Source organism: Epinephelus fuscoguttatus, linkage group LG18, assembly GCF_011397635.1.
Source record: "Epinephelus fuscoguttatus linkage group LG18, E.fuscoguttatus.final_Chr_v1".
In the NCBI taxonomy this organism is placed as follows: Eukaryota; Metazoa; Chordata; class Actinopteri; order Perciformes; family Serranidae; genus Epinephelus; species Epinephelus fuscoguttatus.
Window position 1 is genome coordinate 41,170,052 of NC_064769.1, and position 27,468 is coordinate 41,197,519.

Below are 27,468 nucleotides of genomic sequence, written 5' to 3' on the forward strand. Positions count from 1 at the left end.
TGGCAGAGCTGATCACTGTGGGGGAGTTAAAGTCGATTTTAAAGGATGGAGAAATTTGCTCTTTAAGTCAATGTGACTATTCCTAAATTATTTCAGAAATTGTACTCAAATCATATTTATTCTTGTCCTGACCTTGTATCTCGTGTTGCATACTGTGTTTTTTTTTAATCATTTGTTATGTGTGAGACAGTTGTATGTGTCTGTTTGCCTTGTAACTTGTAACAATGTTGTATGCTGCCCTCTTGGCCAGGTCACTCTTGAAAGATTTTTGATCTTAATGAGGCTTTTACCTGGTTAAATAAAGTGTGTGTGTGTATATATATATATATATATATATATACACACACACACACACACATATATATATATACACATATATATATGTGTATATATATATATATATATATATATATATATATATACACACACACACACACAAGGGCGGCACGGTGGTGGTTAGCACTGTCGCCTCACAGCAAGAGGGTTGCCGGTTCAATCCCGGGTCTGGGAGCCCTTGGCTTCCTCCCACAGTCCAAAGACATGCAGATTGGGGACTAGGTTAATTGATAACTCTAAATTGTCCATAGGTGTGAATGTGAGTGTGAATGGTTGTTTGTCTCTATGTGTCAGCCCTGTGACAGTCTGGTGACCTGTCCAGGGTGAACCCTGCCTCTCACCCAGTGTCAGCTGGGATAGGCTCCAGCCCCCCCGCGACCCTCAAGAGGATGAAGCGGTTAGAAGATGAATGAATGAATATATATATATATATATATATATTTATATATTCATATATATATTCTATATATATGATAAAACAAAGTAAGCCACTTACATCTTTTCACCAGCATATTAAGTTAACATGTTATACCGTAAAATTAGCAGGTAAGCATGTTGTTATCTAAAGTTAGCATGTAAGCATGTTGTCATACTCTCAAGTTAGCATGTTTTTATACTATCAAGTTAGAGTGTTATATGTTGTTTTACGTTAGGATATGCATGTTACATGCTGTTAGCCTGTTACATTAGCATGTTATATGCTATTGTACTGTAAAGTTATCATGTTGTTATCCTGTAGCACGTTACATGTTGTAAGACTGTAAAGTTAACATGTTATATGTTATTTTACTGCATGTTAGCATGTTATATGTGGTCATTCTGTGAATTCAGCATGTTGTTGTCCTGTTACGTTAGCATGTTACCTAGACAGGTGCCGCTGCTGAGCCAGAAGGGGATGTTGAGGTGAGCGAGTGTCTGAGCAGCCAAATGAAGCAATGACTTCACTTTTCTCCGAAAATCGACAGCGTCCGCTGATGTGTCGTCAGGGTAGAGCTACGTTCACACACAACGGACAGAGATGCATGTATGAGATGTTTTTCTACATTTCGTGGACTTGTTAACATGTTATAATAAAAATAATTAAAAACATTATAATAAGCATCATTGAAGGCTCTGTAAGTCTTCCTAAGCTTGAAAAGTTTTTTTCACATACAGCACACATCTCCTCACGATCCGCTAGCTACATGTCCTCTGAATATGCTGTGATAAAGTCTGGTCTCTGTAGGCAGCCCAGGCTCCGCAAATGGCAACAAAAACACTTCTGTTTACGTTCAACAATGTTATCAAGCACAACGGAGCTTGCTCACCTTTTAGCCTCATTGTAGCCTGTAGCTCTAACTGCCTCTCTGGGCACCGTGTTCACGTGTGTGCTTGCTTTCACTGGTCTCGCGCTGGCTGGTTGGTGCAGCCTGGACCACAATGTCTTTGCTGCCATGTGCGGAGCCTGGGCTGCCTACAGAGACCAGACTTTTTCCACAGCATATTCAGAGGACATGTAGCTAGCGGATTGTGAGGAGATGTTTGCTGTATGTGAAAAAAACTTTTCAAACTTAAGAAGACTTAGAGAGCCTTTAACACTTTATAATCAACATTGTTAACATGTTATAAGAAACACTGTTAACATGTTACAATAAACATCATTGACACTTAATAATAATCATCATTAACACCTTATAATCAGCACTGTTTACACATTAGAATAAACATCATTAACACCTTTTAATACACATCATTAACATGTTATAATAAACATCATTAAAGGGACACTGTGTAACATTTTCAGTTTATTGGCAAAAATCAATGTCTGCATACATAAATATGTCATCATTGGTGTACTATTACCTCCACCAATAATCTGACTTATTCTCGTGTGAGGTTGAGCCACTTGTCAGTTGTCAAAAGACAAGACGTGATTGGTTTGTTTGGATTTACACCCACCCCAACAGTCCTACGTGGTAAACACAGCCAGCATGGTGAGGAGGGGGGTTTGTCAACTTGCGCCACGTGTGTTTGTGTAGGAGCCTGAATGAATACTCTATGAAGTATCGGATGACATGGTTTCATCAATGTTATCATAGCTTTTTGGTACACAGCGGCTACCGTTAACATATTATAATAAACATTGTTAACACGTTATAATAAACATCGTTAACAATTTATAGAAGTTATTTTACCGTTCAGACGTCTTTCTATAACCGATCCTTCCTCAGAATCACTTACTGCACCTTTAACACACGTGTTTCCTTTACACCCTTTCATAATAAAAGCCCGGTGCTCTGTCTGACCTGCAGGAAATTGCGGGCGTCACGGTACCGGCACTCCAGGAAGCGAGCGTGTCGCTGCTCTGACAGAAAACGTGAAACGTTCCGTGGGATTCGAATGTCGAGGCCGTCCAGGACCGTCAGAACCAGCTCTGGCCTGCAGGGGGCAACCACACAAAACAAACATGTTAAATCCATCAGCTGTTTCATTAACGACACTTGATGACACGGAACATAAAGTTTCACCTGTCGTAGGCGCCAGCATGGCGTCCAAAGTCCAGACGTTTGAAGGGAGCGAAGCTTCGGTCCATGTTGGCTTTGAGGCGTAACGCTCCGTGCCACAGGTAGTTCCCACTGCGCTCGTACAGGAACACCACCTGAGACAAAATATATTTACTGACACCACCTGAGACTGAATATATTTACTAGATAGAGGTATTAAGAGGTGCAAAGGTAGTGTCCCAGGCTAAACAGGGACAGTGGTTGAATTGGGAAAGTGTAGAGAAGAGGAAGCTTAGTTGGAGGGACCTGTGGAGTATGGAGGAGAATCGTATTAGATTCCTGGTAGGGGCTACATACGATGTGTTACCAACCCCCCAGAACCTAGAACTGTGGGTAAATGAGGACCCATCATGCCCATTGTGTTCACGTACCACAACCTTAAAGCATATTTTGTCAGGCTGTAAAGTTAGCTTGTCACAAGGCCGATATACATGGCGACATAATCAGGTGTTGAAATGTTTAGCTGCAGGCATTGAAGGGAAACGAAGACAGGTGAATTCAGAAGGTGTTAAGGATAGGAGTTTAGCAATTCAGTTTGTCCGTGAGGGAGAGAAACACAGAAGAGATAAGTTAGTGAGGAGGCAAGGGTGTGGCCGCCTAGAAGGTGCTTGTGATTGGGAAATGCAAGCAGATTTAGGGGGAAAGCTTGTTGTTCCCCAGGAAATAGTTTGTACCAGGCAGAGGCCTGACTTAGTGTTGTGGTCAGTGAGTCAACGGATAGTTTATTTCATTGAGCTGACAGTTCCTTGGGAAGACTCAGTGAAAGAAGCCTAAGAAAGAAAAAAGCTTAGACATGCAGACTTAGGAGCAGAAGCTGAGCAGCGAGGATGGAAGACTAGGATTTGTCCAGTGGAAGTGGGGTGTAGGGGATTCATAGCAAGATCAGCTGTCTCGCTCCTGGGAGTTTGAGGAAGACAGTGAAGGAAATGTCAGATGAAGCAGGTAGAGCAAGCCAATGGATCTGGGTGAGAAGAAATAATGTCAGTTGGGAGCCAGCAGGGGCAACTACTAAGCAGGGTACATAACTCCTTGAGATCAGGTGGAGAGATCCACTTCCTCTCAGGAGGAAATCCAGGAAGAGGAAGGTTATTTCTTGTGCTTACGGCCATACCACCCTGAATACGCCCGATCTCGTCCGATCTCGGAAGCTAAGCAGGGTCGGACTGGGCCAGTACTTGGATGGGAGACCTCCTGGGAATACCCGGTGCTGTTAGCTTGTGGGGCGGCTGTGGCTCAGAGGTAGAGCCACGGCAATCGTCCACCAATTGAAAGATCAGTGGTTTGATCCCGGGCTCCTCCAGGCTGCATGTTGAAACATCCTTAAGCAAGATACTGAACCCCAAATTGCTCCCGATGGCTGTTCCATCGGTGTGTGAGTGTGGTAAAACTGAGTAGCAGGTGGCACCTCGTATGGTAGCCTCGGCCACCAGTGTATGAATGTGTGTGTGAATGGGTGAACGTGACTCGTAGTGTAAAAAGTGCTTTGAGTGGTCACTAGATGACTAGAAAGGCGCTATACAAATGCAGGTCCATTTACCATTTAAGTGTGGGAGTGGCCTATTTGACTCCCTTTGTTTGAGACCATGCGGCAAGGTGAGTGTGTTTGCTGATCCTGTGACACCACCTGAGACTGAAAATATTTACTGACACCACCTGAGACTGAATATATTTACTGACACCACCTGAGACTGAATACTGACACCACCTGAGACTGAAAATATTTACTGACACCACCTGAGACTGAATATATTTACTGACAGGGTGTGACATACGTGCTGACGTATTGCGGTAAGCGAGTTGTGTCATTTCCGGTGTTTCTGTGACAGTGTCTCTGTACTGCTCTGGTGAATTCCACTAGCCTGCTTTCTCACCTCAGTTGCTTTAACGTCTACTTCAAGTCATAACCCACACTAGTTCTGTTTAAGCACTTATAGCTCTCCTCCTTTCTACGACTTTCTCGCTAATCTCTTAGCTGTTGTTTGCACGCTCTTAGCCTTGTTAGCTACATTAGCTTAGCCATGACTTCTCCTTCTCCTGCTCTCTGTTGCTCGGTGTGTCAAATGTTCAGTTATGCCTCTGCCTCCTTTAGCGACAGTGGTAATTGTAACAAGTGTAGCTTATTTGCTGCGTTGGAGGCGAGGCTTAGTGAATTAGAAGCGCAGCTCCGCACCATGGAAAACCATTCAGTAGCTGCGGTAGTTAGCCAGCCCCTGTAGCGGTGCGGAGCCACATAGCCTAGCCTTAGCCTCTGCTAACTGTCCTCCGGTAACTCCTGCTCAGCCGGGAGGCTGGGTTACGGATTCGCCAGAAGCACAGCTCCAAGCCGAAGCCCACGGCTCACCACCAGCCTGTTCACGTTTCCAACCGCTTTTCCCACTCAGCGACACACCCGCTGAGGATAAAACTCTGGTTATTGGCAGCTCTATTCTGAGAAACGTGAAGTTAGCAACACCAGCGGCCATAGTCAAATGTATCCCTGGGGCCAGAGCGGGCGACATTGAATAAAAATTTAAAGCTGCTGGCTAAAGCTAAACGTAGATTCAGTAAGATTGTTATTCACGTCGGCGTCAATGACACCCGGTTACGCCAATCGGAGGTCACTAAAATTAATATTGCTTCGGTGTGTGAATACGCAAAAATGATGTCGGACTCCGTAGTTTTCTCTGGACCCCTCCCAAATCTGACCAGTGATGACATGTTTAGCCGCATGTCATCATTTAATCGCTGGCTGTCCAGGTGGTGTCCAGCAAACGATGTGGATTTTGTTAATAATTGGCAAACTTTCTGGGAAAACCTGGTCTTATTAGGAGAGACGGCATTCATCCCACTTTGGATGGAGCTGCTCTCATTTCTAGAAACCTGGCAAACTTTATTAGTAATTTAAATCCCTGACAACCCAGAGTTGAGACCAGGACTCAGAGTCGCAGTCCTAAACGCCTCTCTGAGCTTCTAGTTCAGTTACCCAGCCATAGTTTTAATAGTTTTATACAAACGGTGTCTGTCCCCCGACTACCTAAATTATTTAAATCTAAAATTAAACAAAGAGGAGTTGTGCAAAACAACCTCATAAAAATTAAAACCTCTTCTGTGACAGAAAGACAAAACAGGAGAATTAAATGCGGACTGTTAAATATCAGGTCTCTATCGTATAAAGCAGAGTTAGTAAAGCGAATTAATATCAGATAATCATATTGATTTACTCAGTCTCACTGAAACCTGGCTGTGTCCAGATGAATATGTCAGTCTAAATGAGTCCACTCCTCCCAGTCATAATAATACCCACATTCCTCGAGGCAGCGGCCGAGGAGGGGGAGTTGCAGCCATTTTTAACTCTAGTCTGTTAATCAGCCCTAAACCTAAACTAGATTATAATTCATTTGAAAGCCTCGTTCTTCGTCTTTTACATCCGACCTGGAAAACCTCGCAGCCACTTTTATTTGTTATAGCGTACCGTGCTCCTGGCCCGTATTCTGAATTTTTATCTGAATTCTCAGAGTTTTTATCCAGTTTAGTTCTTAAATCAGATAAAGTTATTATTGTAGGCGATTTTAACATTCATGTCGACGTTGATAATGACTCCCTGGCTACCGCGTTTATCTCATTATTAGACTCCATTGGCTTCAGTCAGGGTGTACATGAACCTACTCATTATTTTAACCATACCCTCGATCTAGTTCTGACGTATGGAATTGAAATTGATAACCTAAAAGTCTTTCCACAGAATCCCTCGCTATCGGATCATTATCTGATTACTTTTGATTTCTTTTTACTCGATTACATGCCACTCAGCAACAGTTACTATACTAGATGTTTATCAGATAGTGCTGTCGCAAAACTTAAGGAAAAGATTACTCCATCGTTAAATTCAATACCAATACCTTCAGTAACAGAGGTTTCCTGTGCCGACTTTAACCTCTCCCGAATTGATCATTTTGTTGATAGCACCGTAGGCTCGCTACGAACAACGCTCGACTCTGTAGCTCCTCTTAAAAAGAAGTTAAAAAAGCAAAGAAAGTTCGCTCCTTGGTATAACTCTCAAACCCGTAAGTTAAAACAAATATCGCGAAAATTTGAAAGGAATTGGCGATTAACCAAACTGGAAGAAACTTATAAGAGGGGTCTCCGCAATGCCAGAGCAAACTATTACTCAGCTCTAATAGAAGACAATAAGAACAACCCCAGGTTTCTTTTCAGCACTGTAGCCAGGCTGACTGAGAGTCAAAGCTCTATTGAGCCTTGTATTCCCTTAGCCCTTAGCAGTAATGATTTTATGAGCTTTTTTAATGACAAAATTCTAACTATTAGAGGCAAAATTCATGACCTCCTGCCCTCAGATAGTACCTATCTAACCTCAAACACAGCTGTAAAATCTAATATATATTTAGATTGCTTCTCCCCAATTTCTCTTCAAGAATTGACTGCAGTGATTTCTTCATCCAAATCATCAACGTGTCTCTTAGACCCCATCCCAACTAGGCTACTTAAGGAGGTCTTTCCTTTAGTTAACACTCATATATTAGATATGATCAATATATCCTTATTAACAGGCTATGTACCACAGTCTTTTAAGATAGCTGTAATTAAACCTCTACTAAAAAAGCCCACCCTGGATCCAGAGGTGTTAGCCAACTATAGACCAATATCTAATCTTCCCTTTATGTCAAAGATCCTTGAGAAAGTAGTCGCAGACCAGCTGTGTGATTTTCTCCAGGATAATAATTTATTTGAGGAATTTCAGTCAGGATTTAGAGTGCATCATAGCACTGAGACAGCTCTAGTTAAAATTACAAATGACCTTCTGATTGCTTCAGACAAAGGACTCGTCTCTGTACTTGTTTTATTAGATCTTAGTGCGGCGTTTGACACAATTGACCATCAAATTCTGCTGCAGAGACTGGATCACTTAATTGGCCTAAAAGGTTCTGCACTGAGCTGGTTTAAATCTTATTTATCTGATCGTTTTCAATTTGTTGACGTTCGCAATGAACCATCCTTACGTACTAAAGTTTGTTTTGGAGTTCCGCAAGGTTCTGTGCTCGGACCAATCCTGTTTACTCTATATATGCTTCCTTTAGGTAACATCATTAGAAATCACTCTATAAATTTCCATTGTTATGCAGATGATACACAGTTGTATTTATCGATGAAGCCAGAAGAAAGTAATCAATTAACTAAACTCCATAACTGCCTTAAAGACATAAAAACTTGGATGAACACCGATTTCCTGATGTTAAATTCAGACAAAACTGAAGTTATTGTTCTTGGCCCCAAACAACTCAGAGACTCTTTATCTGATGACATAGTTTCTCTAGATGGCATTGCTCTGGCCCCTGCCACTACCATAAGAAACCTCGGAGTAACATTTGATCAAGATTTGTCTTTTAATTCTCATTTAAAGCAAACCTCACGGACTGCATTTTTTCATCTGCGTAATATTGCGAAAATTAGGCCTATCCTGACCCAAAAGATGCAGAAAAATTGGTCCACGCTTTTGTTACCTCAAGGCTGGATTACTGTAACTCTCTATTATCAGGTAGCTCTAGTAAGTCCTTAAAAACTCTCCAGCTAATTCAGAATGCAGCAGCACGTGTACTAACAGGAACTAAGAAACGCGATCATATCTCTCCTGTTTTAGCTTCTCTGCACTGGCTCCCTGTAAAATCCAGAATTGAATTTAAAATCCTACTGTTAACTTATAAAGCTCTAAATGGTCAAGCTCCGTCATATCTTAGAGAGCTCATAGTGCCATATTATCCCACCAGAACACTGCGCTCTGAGAACGCAGGGTTACTCGTGGTCCCTAAAGTCTCCAAAAGTAGATCAGGAGCCAGAGCCTTCAGCTATCAGGCTCCTCTCCTGTGGAATCATCTTCCTGTTACGGTCCGGGATGCAGACACCGTCTCCACATTTAAGACTAGACTTAAGACTTTCCTCTTTGATAAAGCTTATAGTTAGGGCTGGCTCAGGCTTGTCCTGTACCAGCCCTTAGTTAGGCTGACTTAGGCCTAGTCTGCCGGAGGACCCCTCTATAGTACACCGGGCCCCTTCTCTCCTTCTCTCTCTCTCTCTCTCTCTCTCTCGTATCCTATTACTGCATCTAGCTAACCCGGCCATTCTGGATGTCACTAACTCGGCTTCTTCTCCGGAGCCTGTGTGATCCACTGTCTCTCAGATTAACTCATATCACAGCGGTGCCTGGACAGCGTGACGTGTGTGGTTGTGCTGCTGCCGTGGTCCTGCCAGATGCCTCCTGCTGCTGCTGCCATCATTAGTCATTAGTCATACTTCTACTGTTATTATACACATATGATTATTGTCACACATGTATACTGCCAGGTATTAATACATACTTTCAACATATTGTACCGCAGTAACCAGAACCATAACTATAATATTATTACTTTCATTAATGTTGTTGTAAGCTACTGTCATTACCTGCATATCTCTCTCTCGCTCTCTCTCTCTTTCTCTCTCTCTCTCTCTCTCTCCCTGTGTCATATGGATTACTGTTAATTTATCATGCTGATCTGTTCTGTACGACATCTATTGCACGTCTGTCCGTCCTGGAAGAGGGATCCCTCCTCAGTTGCTCTTCCTGAGGTTTCTACCGTTTTTTCCCCGTTAAAGGGTTTTTTGGGGAGTTTTTCCTGATCAGCTGTGAGGGTCATAAGGACAGAGGGATGTCGTATGCTGTAAAGCCCTGTGAGGCAAATTGTGATTTGTGATATTGGGCTTTATAAATAAAATTGAGTGATTGAAATTGAAATTGATTGACACCACCTGAGACTGAAAATATTTACTGACACCACCTGAGACTGAAAATATTTACTGACACCACCTGAGACTGAATATATTGACTAACACCACCTGACACTGAATATATTTACTGACACCACCTGAGACTAAATATATTGACTGACACCACCTGAGACTAAATATTGACACCACCTGAGACTAAATATATTTACTGACACCACCTGAGACAAAACATATTTACTGACACCACCTGAGACTGAATATATTTACTGACACCACCTGAGACTAAATATATTTACTGACACCACCTGAGACAAAACATATTTACTGACACCACCTGAGACTGAATATATTTACTGACACCACCTGAAACTAAATACTGACACCACCTGAGACTGAATATATTTACTGACACCACCTGAGACGAAATATATTGACTGACACCACCTGAGACTGAATATATTTACTGACACCACCTGAGACTGAATATATTGACTGACACCACCTGAAACTGGATATATTTACTGACACCACCTGAGACTAAATACTGACACCACCTGAGACGAAATATATTTACTGACACCACCTGAGACTGAATATATTTACTGACACCACCTGAGACAAAACATATTTACTGACACCACCTGAGACTGAATATAATGACTGACACCACCTGAGACTAAATACTGACACCACCTGAGACTAAATATATTTACTGACACCACCTGAGACAAAACATATTTACTGACACCACCTGAGACTGAATATATTTACTGACACCACCTGAGACTAAATATATTTACTGACACCACCTGAGACAAAACATATTTACTGACACCACCTGAGACTGAATATATTTACTGACACCACCTGAAACTAAATACTGACACCACCTGAGACTGAATATATTTACTGACACCACCTGAGACGAAATATATTGACTGACACCACCTGAGACTGAATATATTGATTGACACCACCTGAGACTGAATATATTTACTGACACCACCTGAGACTGAATATATTGACTGACACCACCTGAAACTGGATATATTTACTGACACCACCTGAGACTAAATACTGACACCACCTGAGACGAAATATATTTACTGACACCACCTGAGACTAAATACTGACACCACCTGAGACTGAATATATTTACTGACACCACCTGAGACAAAACATATTTACTGACACCACCTGAGACTGAATATAATGACTGACACCACCTGAGACTAAATACTGACACCACCTGAGACTAAATATATTTACTGACACCACCTGAGACAAAACATATTTACTGACACCACCTGAGACTGAATATATTTACTGACACCACCTGAGACTAAATATATTTACTGACACCACCTGAGACTGAATATATTTACTGACACCACCTGAGACTGAATATACTGACTGACACCACCTGAGACTAAATACTGACACCACCTGAGACTAAATATATTTACTGACACCACCTGAGACTGAATATACTGACTGACACCACCTGAGACTAAATACTGACACCACCTGAGACTAAACATATTTACTGACACCACCTGAGACTGAATATATTTACTGACACCACCTGAGACTGAATATACTGACTGACACCACCTGAGACTAAATACTGACACCACCTGAGACTAAATATATTTACTGACACCACCTGAGACAAAACATATTTACTGACACCACCTGAGACTAAATATATTTACTGACACCACCTGAAACTGGATATATTTACTGACACCACCTGAGACTAAATACTGACACCACCTGAGACGAAATATATTTACTGACACCACCTGAGACTAAATACTGACACCACCTGAGACTGAATATATTTACTGACACCACCTGAGACAAAACATATTTACTGACACCACCTGAGACTGAATATAATGACTGACACCACCTGAGACTAAATACTGACACCACCTGAGACTAAATACTGACACCACCTGAGACTAAATATATTTACTGACACCACCTGAGACAAAACATATTTACTGACACCACCTGAGACTGAATATATTTACTGACACCACCTGAGACTAAATATATTTACTGACACCACCTGAGACAAAACATATTTACTGACACCACCTGAGACTGAATATATTTACTGACACCACCTGGAACAATCATATTCAATATGGCCGCCCACTTAGTGTTTGTTGCTGTACTGGATTCTATGTGGTTACTGTGGCTGCGGTCGATTAGTGCTTTTTGCTTAGGAAGGTTCCTAACTGAGTGAAATGACCCGGCAGCATCTCAGTGGCAGCCATGATAAGAGCTGGTCGAATTCTCAAAATTTTAAGGAAAGGTGCTTCAATGCTTCCTTTCCAATCTCCTTTAGCATGGGGTACACTGGACCATCCTTTACAAAAGGAAAGGAGATGATTCCGTCCCACAAGTCCTAACGGCAGCAATATTTAAAGCGACCAAGCGACGCACCATTCACAAACTCAAATGATTAGGAAAGAAAAAGATCAACATTATGATGCCATAACTTGTTCATATGCTGTATGTTTTCAACTTTCAACATTATGTTAAACTCAGATGCGAACTATGAACGTTTCGCTACTATTGGTGTACCCTCCGTCCACAGCTTTGTTTAACTTGTTTTATAACAGGATAAACAAATATACAATGCATTATTTTAATTTTCCAATTTTTGTGTGAATGAGAAAAAACGGAAATCCACGTGCTTTTCCCGTTTTCAGCTTCAAAAACCAAAACCAGAATCCTACTTGTTTTTCGCCTTTATTGTTATATCTATATTATCTGCCCCTACTGCACCTCAAAACATTGGCATCAGCTATGCTTATGGCCTAGACAGATAGACAGATAGACAGATAGATAGATAGATAGATAGATAGATAGATAGATAGATTCAGGAGTATTATCTAGACCTGCTCTATGTGTAAAGTGCCCTGAGATGACTTTTGTTGTGATTTGGTGCTATATAAATAAAATTGAATTAAAAATAATAGATAGATAATCAATGAAGTAACGTTGCTGTGCTTCGTGCGTAAATGTGCAGCTTCCCACTTTGTATTCCCCTGTACAGTGTTTCCCTGCAGAGCTACAGCGGAAGCATCATAACAAAAAATACAAAAGACTGTAACGTTAAAAGATATCTGCTTGAGGTTATTAAATACCTGCAGCGATTCTTTCGCCGTCTTGTCCACGTTTATATATCCTGCATGAATCAACATGATAAGAACGTACGGGGCGCAATATCTAAGATGCGCTTTTTGTAGTCCATCTTCAGAACACTGTAGTTTCACCACAGCAGACCCAAGTCAATAACATCCGCCGTTGCATCATTACGTAGCCCAGTGTAAGTGCGGTCGGATTCTCTCAGCACCACAGTTGTCTTTTCCTGAGTCCTTATGAATTCTCCTTCACATCTTCCCTTGACCTCGTGACATTTTCCATTGAGGTCAAGGAAAAGTGGTTAGGAAAAGACAATAGGAGGGACTTTTCGACCGCAGCCTCTATGTTTTTTGGTGTTGTGGCCCCACCCACCTGAATGATGTAACCATGGAGGCGGAGCAGGAAGTGCAGAGGGATCTCCTCTCCTGATAGGGTATCCAGACTGGCTAATCGTGGGTCCTCTCCTCGCAGCTCCAGCAGCTCGAAGCCTTTCTGCTCTGCAGCCAATAGGAAGCCGGGCTAATGGACAAAAAACTAAATATTAACCTGTAGCTAATCATAAGACTTTTATTTATAAATATTATATTTTTTATTTTAGCGTTAGCTCCACACAACAGATAACCACTGTTATATTTTAATGTTACATGTTGTCCTGAACGCATCACTCACTTCATACTTCCACAGATTCGCATGCAATGCGAATGATGTGACTGGCCGGCCGGTACACAGGAAGCTGCAGTGTGGCTCATGCACCAGCCGGTCATGCTGCCGCAAAGCATCGTGGGAGAGCAGCGTCAGTGCGGCGGTGTCAGCGAGGAACACTGGCAGCCTGTAGCGCCGAGCTAATGCTAGAAACTGCTTCACCGTCTGCTACAGAAACCAGACAGAGAAGGTTACCATGGCAATGGCTACCAGAAAAGGGAAGGAAACAAGGTGTTGGACATGTTAACCCTTCAAAATAAAACAAGATACAACACCACTGAGAGAACTGCTAGCAGAGATGCTAACAGGCTAACAATGAGGCTAACATTGAGGTTGACAGGCTAACAGTGAAGCTAACAGGTATGCTAACAGTGATGCTAACAGCGAGGGTGATGCTAACAGTGAAGCTAACAGCGAGGCTCACAGTGAAACTCACAGGTATGCCAACAGTGAGGGTGATGTGGAGCTAACAGCAATGGTAGCAGGGATGCTAACAGCAATGGTAGCAGGGTTGCTAACAGTGGAGCTGACAGCAATGGTAGCAGGGATGCTAACAGTGGAGCTAACAGCAATGGCAGCAGGGTTGCTAACAGTGGAGCTGACAGCAATGGTAGCAGGGATGCTAACAGTGGAGCTAACAGCAATGGCATCATGGTTGCTAACAGTGGAGCTGACAGTAATGGCAGCAGGGATGCTAACAGTGGAGCTGACAGCAATGGTAGCAGGGATGCTAACAGTGAGGCTAACTGCAGTGCGGCTGTGAACGTTGGCGCTGACTCACCCATTGTATGTCGCTGGCAGTCAGGTGACCTGTTCTGCTCAGGATGTGAGGGCCAGGCTGCAGGAGAAAGGAATGATGGGAAATGTGAGGAAAAATAAAAAGCATCAGCTTCCTGGGTGTTTCTCAAAGTCAGAATGTGGCAAGTCCATGCAAGAGTCCGGACTTCCCAAGAAAGGGAGGACAGGAGTACAGTCATTTCTGCTTTTGGAACAGCAGCGAACTTGATGATGTCACCACCTCCGCTCACCTTGGCTGTTGTACTGTGTTGTATACATGCATTTATAATAAAACAATATAAACACAGCCCAGCCTTGCGGCTTTTCATTGTCATTGTAAGAAATTAATATGTACATGTTTTTAATGTTTCAACACATATAACTGACACACAAAAACATATAAAGAGCCAAAATATTTTCATAACATGTCTTATAAAACCTTTTCCCCGCAGCTGGCTTCTAATTATAATCAAAAGTCAAGTGCGGGGGAAAGTTTGTGGAGAGTTGGTTGTTATTGTGATCGTGAGCATTGGCGAGATGGAAATCAAAAATCAATAATTGACATGGATCGGAGAAGGCGTCTTGGTACAGTTATTGCAGCAGGATTGCTGTACCTGCAGGCTGAGGAGGAGGCTGCAGCTGAGGAAGCAGATCCCAGAAGGACAGCTGAGGATGAGGATGAGACGTGCTATGCTTGCGTGTCTTTATTGTTTGGTATGTTTGTCCAGTTGTGGACAAAGTACCAGGAAAAGTAGTAATATCACAACAAAGAACAAAAACTCAGTCACAAGTCAAAGTGCTGCAAATCTGACTTGAGTAAAAGTATCTGGGTATTGTCAGCAAAATGGAGGACTACTTCAAATGAAGAGTTCAAAGTACTCATGATGCAGAGTGACCCAATTTCAAGTGTTGTAATCATCATATACATGAATACGTATTGAGTATTAATCGATCAATTTACACGTAGGCTTCATGTAAGCAGCACTTAAATGTTGTCATGGTAGAACTCATGTTAACAGCTGTCACTGGTGCACTAGTCTGATCTATAACAACACACATCAACTTGTAAATATGAAACAACAACATATAAAACAAACTATCTGAACAGTAATTATAGCTATCAAATAAATGTAGCTTGAGTAGAATGCACAGTATTTCCCTCTCGGTATAAAGTAGCACAAAATGGAAATACCCAAAGTACAAGTACATCAGATTTGTACTTAAGTACAGTAGCTACTTGAGTAAATATACTTAGTTACTGTCCATCACTGCATTTGTCTCATCATTATGCTTTCTGTCTACATTTTTATGGAGATGTGACAGTTTACTCGGTGCACCTAGAAAAAACAACAGTTTAATATTCAGTCTGACATTTTATTGAAGTGTTGAGTTGTAGATTGTGGTGCTGTTGAACTGTACTGGATTACACTGACAGCAGTTTGTCATTTAGTCTGTCCTCACCAATATAAATGGGATCAAACAGGTCAGATGTTCAGAGGAGAAGTTTATTCAGACATCAGGTATACAATTCATATCAGATAATCAATATTTAAAATGCTGTTGAATACATACTGCACCGCCTGGCTCTCACCTGATCTAACAGCTGATTGGTTCAGATGTCGACTCAACAAGATGACTTTTTAGATAAACTACTCATTTTTGTTGAATTTCAGAGATTAAGATTGTATTTGTCTGATTTGAAGGTTTATTCTGTGAACAGAAACATGTTGTGTGACTGATGGTGAAGTTTAGTCGTCACAGACTGAACACATTCATCATAAACTATACAGAGTCTACTGTATATTAACACTGGACTGTTTTAATTATTGAAGCATTTAGCAGCACAGAGACTGGTGGTCAGTGGGATAACATGTGTACAGATGTGAAGCCCTGACTGTATCTGACTGAGCCTTAATGAAAGCTGTTGTCTTGTATAAAATATGAAGCTTACAGTCAAACACAGTGTATTCAGCCTGTGTAGTTGAGAGGACAGGTCAAACTGATATGATGCTGATTTACAGGAGAGTTCATATCAAATGGAGGAAAAAACATGAACATAAACTACAGATCACCTGTAAAGCATTTTAATAAATTAATCTATCATAATTAAAACAACTGGAGAACAAACTGATATATGGGTCTGATCACTTCTTTAATGAACTGACATCATTCCAGACAGGATGTTAGTGTGTCTGTGACTTCCTGTACGGACTGAAGGCTGCTGGAAACTGTCGGGAAACTGTCCGACTTCACCTTTTCGTCACCGCCTCCTGCTGCAGCAGCCTGCTCTCGTTTACTTCTGTTTTTGGTAAGTACTATAAAGATTGATGACTGTGTACGTTTATTGATCTATTATCCTTTAATTGTCTGTTTTTTTTTTGTATTCTGTTGTTTTTTTAATCCCCTGGCATAAACAGTTTTTGATTGTACCTTAATATGTACATAAAGCTATTAAAAAATCTCTGTGACTTCCTATACGGACTGAAGGCTGCAGGCAACTGTCGGGAAACTGTCTGACCTGAGGCAGCTTTGTGTCACCACCTCCTGCTGATCTTGTCTACTGTCCAGGCGCAGTTCATCTCTAACGAGCCTACAGAGCCACATCGTCTCTGAGTGGTTGAATTCTGACACAGATGACCTGTGACGTCATTTAAAAACTTTTCTGTTTGATCTAAATTAAATCAGGTTATTTTATGAATGTCATTATTCAGCAGTGGACATGTTGGAAAGTGTAAATGATGATAAAAACATGAATCCAAATAAATGTATCGAAATCCTTGGTTGTGGCGTGCTGTGTTGTTGACGTGTGGCTCACCTTACTGACGTACTTCCGGTAGTAATACAACTGGAACAGCAGGAACACGGAGCTACTGACGATCAGCAGCGATAAGACGGCCGTCCGGTTCACACGAGGCATCCGGTAAGACTGCACGGTAATCGGCTCCTCATGACACCCAAACCGGAACTCTGTGTTCGGGACTAACGGCGGAAAAACCGAACAACGGCGCGAAAAACTCCGAGCTGTCAGCAGCGACAACAACCGGCGCCATCTTTGAAATGACCGCTTCCTGCGGGGACTTTCGAAGTAAAATCAAAGAGCATGGATAACAAGAGGCGAAGCTCAATAGAACGCCCCATAGCAACAGACTTTTTTTATTTATTTATTTATTTTTTATTGTGCGACACACAAAACCTTACATACAGACATACACTCATAGATACTTACAAACATACATGGGGTGCAGAGATACACACAAAGCAAGGGTAAAAAAACCCAACAAAAAACAAAAGACAGCCAGAGGCCTTTACAGATCACTTCCACAAAATTTCTCCATAATAGAGTATGTTTTTGTGGCTTTCTTGTTTCTAATGTCCTTAACTGTGGCAGCATAACGGTGCCGTTCTTGTCGAAAGGGTACAATGTTTGGTTTAGATTTGACCCATTTGTTTTTATGGATGTGAAATTTCCTCAAACTCAAGATCAACTGACAGAAAAAACACAAATCTTTGTCTTGATCAAAATAAATAAAAATGTGTTTTTCCTGGAAACTGATCGTTCTTCCTGTTTTCTCTTGCACAAAATGTTGAACATCTTTCCAAAAAGTTCTACTGTAAGTACATTGATAAAATAAGTGAGAGATGGTTTCATCTTCAAGTCCACAGAAATCACACACATATTCAATGTCCAGTTTAAATATTTCTAGTGTTTTCTTTGCAGGGTAGATTTGATGTAAAACTTTAAACGAAACTTCTTTCACCTTGTTATTAAGACAGAATTTGTCACCAACCACCACGCCATAGCAACAGACTCGCCCATGGTTTTGTCCTACCGCCGCCATTGTGGACTGTCAGCAGACCGCAGCAGACCCGCTTGCATACAAAAACACACAGACAAACTGAAGTATATCGCTATTAATCATGCTTACAATGCTACTCACCTCGTGATAGCTTGGTCACAGCTGCTTTTTCACGTTTTTTCAACAAAATATAGACTTTAAAAAAAACAAAATGAAGAAAAACGGCCTAGATGGCATCTCTACATATTACATCCACTTATGAGAAGATTAACTTAATTACTCTTTCAAAATCACCCCATAAGTCAATCTACCAAAAAAAAAATATATAAAAATAAAAAAAAAACCCCCACTATTTTAACTAGAAACACATTAATGGTGACGTCACATAGTCAGGAATAAAGATTTATTTACAGTTTGTACAGTAAGGGGACAGTAATAATATTAATAGGCTATGTTAATATATTTTAATGCTAAAGCAGTAATCAGTTCTGATATAAATGGTCCAAGAGGCATATATATATATATATATACATATATGCCTCTTGGAGATATATATATATATATATATATATATATATCCATTTATACAACAGTTAGTTCCGGCCCTGCAATCTGATTGGTCGAGAGACAGTAAAACCGTGACGATATTGGAGTACAACATCACGGTTATTTCACTGTGTATGTATCACTCCGCCTCACAGCTGATTGCAATCAGCAATCAAATCAAAACTGACGGTCAGTGTCAGTGAGGTCAGCAGTTGCGTTGTAGGCTAATTAATTCATCCACTGTCAAACAGCCAAAAATATGGATTTATTTCCTAAAATAAGTTTTGAATTGAACTATGAATGGTCATCAGAGGAAGATGAGGGAGAGGAGAAGCTGAATCCATCTGAGCACACATCCAGGTTTGTCAGTGTTTCATCAGCGGAGCTCAATGACTTGGAGAAAACCAATATACTATCAGATCAGAAGTTAGAGTCGGCTGTGCCTGTGAAGCCACAGTCCACCATGCAGTCACCAGTCTTATTTCACCGGCTGCACAATTAACGGAAACGTGCAGATAAATGTGTATAAAGAGTAAGTGCCTGGCGCACCATGTCTGCGTTACATAGCAACGGTGACAGCGGAGTCCTGAGGGAACTATTTTTGTTGGCGGAAGACAAATAAAATGCTTAAATGATCTATTTTGTCCTCATTTTTCAACATTTCTTAATCAGCCTTGCTTATTTAACTGTTGGACTGTTGTATAAAAGCAATATCACACGAGAGGGAGTGATGTTGTACTGTGATATCGTCACGGCTGTGATTGTCTTCGGCTACGACCGAATCACAGCTGTGACGATATCACAGTACAACATCACTCCCTCTCGTGTGATATTGCTTAAATATACACACACACACACACACACACACACACACACATATATATACATACAGTACAGGCCAAAAGTTTGGACACACCTTCTCATTCAATGCGTTTTCTTTATTTTCATGACTATTTACATTGTAGATTCTCACTGAAGGCATCAAAACTATGAATGAACACATGTGGAGTTATGTACTTAACAAAAAAAGGTGAAATAACTGAAAACATGTTTTATATTCTAGTTTCTTCAAAATAGCCACCCTTTGTTCTGATTACTGCTTTGCACACTCTTGGCATTCTCTCCATGAGCTTCAAGAGGTAGTCACCTGAAATGGTTTCCACTTCACAGGTGTGCCTTATCAGGGTTAATTAGTGGAATTTCTTGCTTTATCAATGGGGTTGGGACCATCAGTTGTGTTGTGCAGAAGTCAGGTTAATACACAGCCGACAGCCCTATTGGACAACTGTTAAAATTCATATTATGGCAAGAACCAATCAGCTAACTAAAGAAAAACCAGTGGCCATCATTACTTTAAGAAATGAAGGTCAGTCAGTCCGGAAAATTGCAAAAACTTTAAATGTGTCCCCAAGTGGAGTCGCAAAAACCATCAAGCGCTACAACGAAACTGGCACACATGAGGACCGACCCAGGAAAGGAAGACCAAGAGTCACCTCTGCTTCTGAGGATAAGTTCATCCGAGTCACCAGCCTCAGAAATCGCAAGTTAACAGCAGCTCAGCTCAGAGACCAGATGAATGCCACACAGAGTTCTAGCAGCAGACCCATCTCTAGAACAACTGTTAAGAGGAGACTGCGCGAATCAGGCCTTCATGGTCAAATAGCTGCTAGGAAACCACTGCTAAGATGAGTCAACAAGCAGAAGAGATTTGTTTGGGCCAAGAAACACAAGGAATGGACATTAGACCAGTGGAAATCTGTGCTTTGGTCTGATGAGTCCAAATTTGAGATCTTTGGTTCCAACCGCCGTGTCTTTGTGAGACGAGAGAAAAGGTGAACGGATGGATTCCACATGCCTGGTTCCCACTGTGAAGCATGGAGGAGGAGGTGTGATGGTGTGGGAGTGTTTTGCTGGTGACACTGTTGGGATTTATTCAAAATTGAAGGCACACTGAACCAGCATGGCTACCACAGCATCCTGCAGCGACATGCCATCCCATCCGGTTTGCGTTTAGTTGGACGATCATTTATTTTTCAACAGGACAATGACCCCAAACACACCTCCAGGCTGTGTAAGGGCTATTTGACCAAGAAGGAGAGTGATGGAGTGCTGCGGCAGATGACCTGGCCTCCACAGTCACCGGACCTGAACCCAATGGAGATGGTTTGGGGTGAGCTGGACCGCAGAGTGAAGGCAAAGGGGCCAACAAGTGCTAAACACCTCTGGGAACTCCTTCAAGACTGTTGGAAAACCATTTCAGGTGACTACCTCTTGAAGCTCATGGAGAGAATGCCAAGAGTGTGCAAAGCAGTAATCAGAGCAAAGGGTGGCTATTTTGAAGAAACTAGAATATAAAACATGTTTTCAGTTATTTCACCTTTTTTTGTTAAGTACATAACTCCACATGTGTTCATTCATAGTTTTGATGCCTTCAGTGAGAATCTACAATGTAAATAGTCATGAAAATAAAGAAAACGCATTGAATGAGATGGTGTGTCCAAACTTTTGGCCTGTACTGTATATGTATATATATATAATATATATATATAATTAATGATGGGCAAATGTGTTTGTGTATGTGCTGCCCAGCTGTCTGATGCTATTAGTGTGTTGTTATGGTTGTTTTCTTCTATCCACTCCAAACCTAATTTAATAGCTGAAAACTCCACTGCATATACTGATAAATGGTCTGTGGTTCTTTTCTTGATATGTAATGAAAACTGCAGCTCCTGTTCGTCCAGTATCAGGGTCTTTTGACCCATCGGTGAAAATCACTGTTTTGTCTGAGAAGTGTTTTTCCAGATAACCCTGAGCTACCCTCCCAGGAGAGACTTGCTTACTCTTTTTCTTCAGTTGTTGCTGTATTTCTAGGTTTTCTGATGGTTCTACAAATAGCCCGGGAGAAGTACGTGAATGAGGGATTGTTGGACTGAATTGTATATGACCTAAACCTGCTGGTCCTGCCTTTATGTTCCCTATCCATCCAAAGCTCATAAAATTAGAGTCATTATGTTCCCAACAGTCCTCCAGGATGGCTTTAGCAGGGTGGGAAATGCTATGCCCTTGAAGACTGACCCAGTATGCTAACATAAGTTTCATTCTTCTGATCCGAAAAGTTTATTCCCCCATTTCCACTTGTATGGCTGCTACTGGAGAGGATTTAAATGCTCCACTACATATCCTCAGTCCCTGTGCCTGCTGTACATCCAACTTTTTAAGATGACTTTCTGCTGCTGATAAATACCCTATACACCCATAGTCTAGTGTTGTTCTCATAATAGTCTGATATATATTTAACAGTGATACTCTGGTTGCTCCCCAGTCTCTTCCTGACAAGCATCTTAAGAGATTGTTGACTTGTCTTATCCCTTATTTTATCGATGTGATACTTCCAAGTCAACTTTTCATCCAGCCACATACCCAGTAACCTAATGACCCCGACCTGCTCAATTGTTTGGCCATACAGTTTCAAGGAGATCTCTTTATGATGTCTGGAAAAACATATTCCTTGTGCTTTGAGCTATTCTTCCGGCTTTCTTACAGTGCAGACGCTCTGCTGCTTGCGCTCCGCTTTGCTTACATTCTTTTGTGGATACACTTGTTTTTTTTCTGCTAAAAGCTACAGAAAGTAGATCCTGGATACTTATAAAGCATGGGGACTTTAATTTGTGAAAGATACAGAGGACTTCTGCCATATTTTCACCACTTTTTCACCACTTTAGTACTGTGTGAGCAGGACTGAGGCACAGTGCAAGCCTTTTGCTGTGTCTGTGACTGGAAACCTGTGATCAGGACAAGGACAAGATGGCAAAATCTGTGAGCTGCACAGAATGTGAGCGACTAACTGAGACAATAAGGCAGCTTCAAATGAAGAATGAAACACTACAGCAAATTCGTGAAAGTGAACAATTTATTGACTCTGTGGCAGCTAACATACAAGGGGCTGATGGACAGACTGGTGTATATGGAAATACAACAAATGTGGAGCACACCATCGCTGACTTGGCTGACACAATCCCATGGATATGTCCTAACACCACTGGATCAGCTGCAGAGGCTCCCAAACTGGCCTTTCCTAACAACCCTTCCTACTGGCACAGGACTGGTGCTCGACCAAAAGCATCAACTCCAGCTAGGACTTGGTCTGATGTCACTAGACGCAGAGGCAAATCCAGCAGGAAATCAGTCAAGAGAGCCCCAACGCTCACCCCTCCACTTGAACTCTCTCTACAGAACAGGTATGATGCACTGGCTCCAAATGAAATATGTGACAATACCAACTACACTGAACCCAGGCAGGCCAAGGCTATCCAAAATGCAAACCATAGCCCCAAAACCACTGCTAGACCCAGGGCCAGAAAAAACTATGCTAACTCCACACCTGAGAAGCCAAGGGCCAGGAGAAGTATCGCTAACACCACACCTGATCAGCCAGACACCATCCTGATCGGAGACTCAATAACCAAGCATGTAAGAATGGCAAAGACTGAAAATCTAACAGTGTCTGACACGTCTGTCAGGGAGCTAACTGAGCTGTTGCCAGTGATCCTCTCTGCACACCCCAGTAACATGAGGATCATCATCCATGCTGGGTCTTTTGACATTCTACGAGGAAAAACTGGCTCTGAGATCTTGAAAAAAGACTTTTCCTTGCTCCCGGAGAAACTGAGTGACTGTCAGTCACAAAATGTGTTCATTTCTGGCCCCATTCCAACCCTGGGGAAGGGAATCGAGTCTTTTACCAGACTCCTTGCCCTGAATACATGGCTGACATCGGCATGCTTCACTCATGGGATAAAGTTCATTGACAATTTTAACATCTTTTGGAACTCTAAGGATCGTTTTCAGCGTGATGGGATTCATCCGAACATCACTGGATGCAGACTACTCGGGGCCAACCTACGTCATGCTCTTGGAAGGCCATACCAAAACAAGAATGGACAGATAAGAGCCAAGGACAAGTACGTGGCACAGAGACAGACAGCCTGCAGCTCTCCCCCTTCACCTGACCCTTTGCTCCACATCACCCAAGGCATTCAGAGGATGTCCCTGTCCCAGTTAGGGATCCAACAACCTCCCTCCTGCCCTTCACCACAACCACCAAGGAGCCAACGCCACCCCCCTCCAGCACCGGCGCAAACACTAAAGAGCCAACGTCGACCCTCCCCACCACCACCACAATCACCACGGAGCCAGCGTCAACCCCCCCCTCCACCACGCTCACCAATCAAGGAGTTAGTTAAAGCTGCCACACTAAAGCTCAGTCAAATTGATGAACTCTTAAATAGTAGCCCTAGACGTCATCACTCAGGTGCCTGTCAGAGATGAGTCAGACCCCATGCCACTTCCTTAAACATACCGGCAATCTTAAATAGCCGGTGGCATGGTCAAACACATCTTGAAATTGAAAAGCATCAGCCAGAGTCATCTCCAAGGTCTGTCATTCCTGTTTTGACTAGCATCAGGAAAAACAATGTGTACTCGAAGCGCACAGCTACTCTATCTAATCTGACTCCAGTTATGCGTCAGCCACAGACTGTGTCAGACAATGTTAGTACACTAAACTTAGCTTTATTAAATATCAGATCTCTGGCTGGCAAGTCACTATTAATTAATGATTTTATTATCAAGAGAAACCTTGATTTTATGTTTTTAACTGAAACTTGGTTAAATGAAAACAACAGTGCAGCAGTACTTATTGAATCAGCCCCCCCAAACTTTCATTTTATCAGCTCAGTTAGAGAACTCAGGAAAGGAGGTGGAGTAGCCACTTTATTTAAGAATGTTTACCAGTGCAAACAGCTGTCATATGGGAAGTCTGAGTCTTTTGAATATGTTGCACTGCAGTTGAGATCCTCCTGTCAAGCAGTATTAGTAACCATTTACAGGCCTCCAAAATATAGTGCACACTTTGTTGATGACTTTTCTAAACTATTGTCTGTTGTCTGTATTGATTTTGACTGTGTTGTTATAGTGGGTGATTTTAATATCCATATTGATAATCCCAAAGATGGCAGTGTGAAAGAACTTTTCTACATCCTGGACAACTTTGAACTTTCCCAGCATGTAACAGAGCCAACACACAATAAGGGACATATTTTAGATCTAATTATCTCCAAAGGGCTCAACATTTCTGAGGTTGTGGTGACTGATGTTGCCTTTTCTGATCATTACTGTGTTTTCTTTAAAATGGCCATCTCCGTTGACACCAGTAAAAGTACAACAAGGGTAATCAGAAAACGCTATGTCAGTGAAAACACCTGTACACTATTCACCCAGGATTTTATACCCACACCAGCTCTGCCCTCAGTCTCTGTCAATGATCTGGTTCATAGTTTCAGCTCTAAAGCTATGAATATTATGGACAATATTGCCACCATGAAGGGCAAAGTTGTCTCTGGTAAGAAAAAACCACCATGGAGGAACGCCACACAGGTAAAAGCTCAAAAAAGAGAATGCAGAAAAGCAGAACGCAGGTGGCGAAAAACCAAACTCCAGGTTCATTATGACATCTGTAAGGAAAGTCTGCACATCTATAGCTTGGAGCTAAAAAGGGCGCAGCAGTCCTTTTTCTCTGAGATTATCAACAAAAATAACAACAATGCACGGACTTTATTTACTGTTGTTGACAGACTGACAAACCCATCAGCGTCAGTCCCTCCTGAACTGCTATCCACCAAGGCATGCAATGACTTTGCTTCTTTTTTCACAGACAAGATTTTAAAGATAAGACAGACAGTCTGTAACTCCAACACAGTGACTATTTCACCTGTGCCTCATAAGACTACTCCAGTTAATTTGGCACTTTTTCACCCATTAAATTATGCTACTTTGACAGACATAGTTAGAAACCTTAGGTCCACCACCTGCTGCCTTGACACTCTGCCTACAAGCTTTTTTAAAGATGTTTTTAACTGCATAGCATCAGATATACTACAGATAGTCAACTGTTCTCTTCAGTCAGGCCTTTTTCCAGCGGCCCTGAAGACTGCCTTCATTAAACCTCTCTTAAAAAAGCCTAATCTGGATGCCTCAGTAATAAATAACTACAGGCCCATATCAAACCTACCATTTTTAGGAAAGATCATTGAAAAGGTTGTTTTTCAGCAACTTAACACCTTCTTGGAGCAAAACAATATCTTTGATGCCTTTCAGTCTGGATTTCGAGCACATCACAGCACTGAGACTGCACTTGTAAAAGTTTTAAATGACATTCATCTGAGCAGTGATGCATCAAAGATTTCGGTTCTGGTATTACTGGACCTCAGTGCTGCATTTGACACAGTTGACCATAAGATACTGCTCAACAGACTAGAAAAGTTTGTGGGACTTGGCACTGTGCTAAATTGGTTTAAATCTTATTTACAAGACAGGGATTTCTTTGTGTCACTTGGCAATTATGAATCTGTGCGAACAAAGATTACATGTGGAGTTCCTCAAGGGTCCATTCTTGGGCCTCTTCTGTTCAACATCTATATGCTCCCTCTTGCTCAGATTATGGAATATCATAACATCTCCTACCATACTTATGCAGATGACACACAACTTTACATAACAGTGTCACCAGATGACTACAGTCCCCTACATCTGCTAAATAAGTGCATTGACGAAATCAATACATTGATGTGCCAGAATTTTCTACAACTAAACACAGACAAAACTGAGACAGTTGTTTTTGGCCCCAAAGAACAAAGATCAACAGTCAGTGCTCACCTTGACGCCATGACACTAAAACCTACAAATCAAGCCAGAAATCTTGGTGTAGTTCTGGACTCAGACCTAAATTTCAATCGTCACATTAAGACAATTACTAAATCAGCCTACTACCACCTTAAAAACATAGCAAGAATAAAAAAAATCTGTCTAAACAAGATACAGAAAAACTTGTTCATGCTTTCTTTTTCAGCAGGCTGGACTATTGTAACGGTGTCTTCACAGGCCTGAGTAAAAAATCAATCAGACAACTGCAGCTCGTCCAGAACGCTGCTGCCAGAGTCCTCACCAACACCAAGAGAGTGGAGCACATCACACCAGTGCTTAAGTCACTGCACAGGCTTCCTGTGTGTCAAAGGATAGACTTTAAAATCTTGTTACTTGTCTATAAAGCACTAAATGGTCTCGGGCCTAAATACATCTCTGATATACTTGTACGTTATGAAGCATTCAGACCCCTCAGATCATCTGGAACAGGTTTACTCAGTGTTCCCAGGATCAAAACCAAACAAGGTGAAGCAGCCTTTAGTTTCTATGCTCCCCGCCTGTGGAACAAACTTCCAGAATATCTGAGGTCGGCTGAAACTGTCAGCTCATTTAAATCAGGGCTTAAAACATTACTATTTACTGCAGCTTACCAGTGAACTAGATATGTAACTTATTGTTAGGATAATCTGTAGCTGTTGTTTTTATATTTGTCTGCTGTTGCTTTTGCTTTATGTTTGCTTTTTAAATGCATTTTCTGCACTGTTTTTCTTGCTTTTAGATTTTGTTTTTAATGATCTATTGTTTATTGTTTTGTCTTTAATGTTTTATCTTAGCATATTTCCCTTGTAAAGCACATTGAATTGCCTTGTGTATGAATGGTGCTATATAAATAAAATTGCCTTGCCTTGCCTTGCCTTGTGTCTTTGCAACCGATAGTTTAACTTCTATTGTTCTCCCATACATGAACTCTGATACCCAGTTGTACAGTTTCCCATTCACACCTAATTTATTGAGTTTGATGAGTAGTCCCTCTTTCCATAACATATTGTACGCTTTCTCAATATCAAAAAAATACAGCAATCACGATTTCTCTGTTGGTCTGAGCTTTCCTTATTTCTGATTCTAGACATAAGACACTATCCAAC

The 27,468-nt window shown here is 41.6% G+C and overlaps 1 protein-coding gene, 1 long non-coding RNA gene and 1 other non-coding gene across 3 annotated transcripts in view; 1 reads left to right on the forward strand and 2 right to left on the reverse strand.

The window, feature by feature from the left end:
* Positions 1-17,353, reverse strand: part of fktn (fukutin) — a 37,648-nt gene extending 20,295 nt beyond the window's left edge. Inside the window, exons 1-7 of the mRNA XM_049604920.1 lie at positions 17,095-17,353; positions 14,284-14,340; positions 13,470-13,670; positions 13,173-13,319; positions 2,844-2,974; positions 2,622-2,754; positions 1,200-1,329 (exon numbers count right to left, since the gene is read on the reverse strand). Coding sequence (XP_049460877.1) covers positions 1,200-1,329; positions 2,622-2,754; positions 2,844-2,974; positions 13,173-13,319; positions 13,470-13,670; positions 14,284-14,340; positions 17,095-17,196 — 901 coding nt within the window. The 5' untranslated portion in view covers positions 17,197-17,353. The remainder of the gene's footprint in view (positions 1-1,199; positions 1,330-2,621; positions 2,755-2,843; positions 2,975-13,172; positions 13,320-13,469; positions 13,671-14,283; positions 14,341-17,094) is intronic.
* On the forward strand, positions 3,977-4,095 carry LOC125878707 (5S ribosomal RNA). Its single transcript, XR_007447773.1, has one exon. It is a non-coding gene; the product is annotated as a 5S ribosomal RNA (ribosomal RNA).
* On the reverse strand, positions 9,053-11,691 carry LOC125906322 (uncharacterized). Its single transcript, XR_007451771.1, has 3 exons — positions 11,658-11,691; positions 10,616-10,754; positions 9,053-10,447 (listed from the first exon to the last, which is right to left on the reverse strand). It is a non-coding gene; the product is annotated as an uncharacterized LOC125906322 (long non-coding RNA).
* Positions 17,354-27,468: the final 10,115 nt, after the last annotated feature.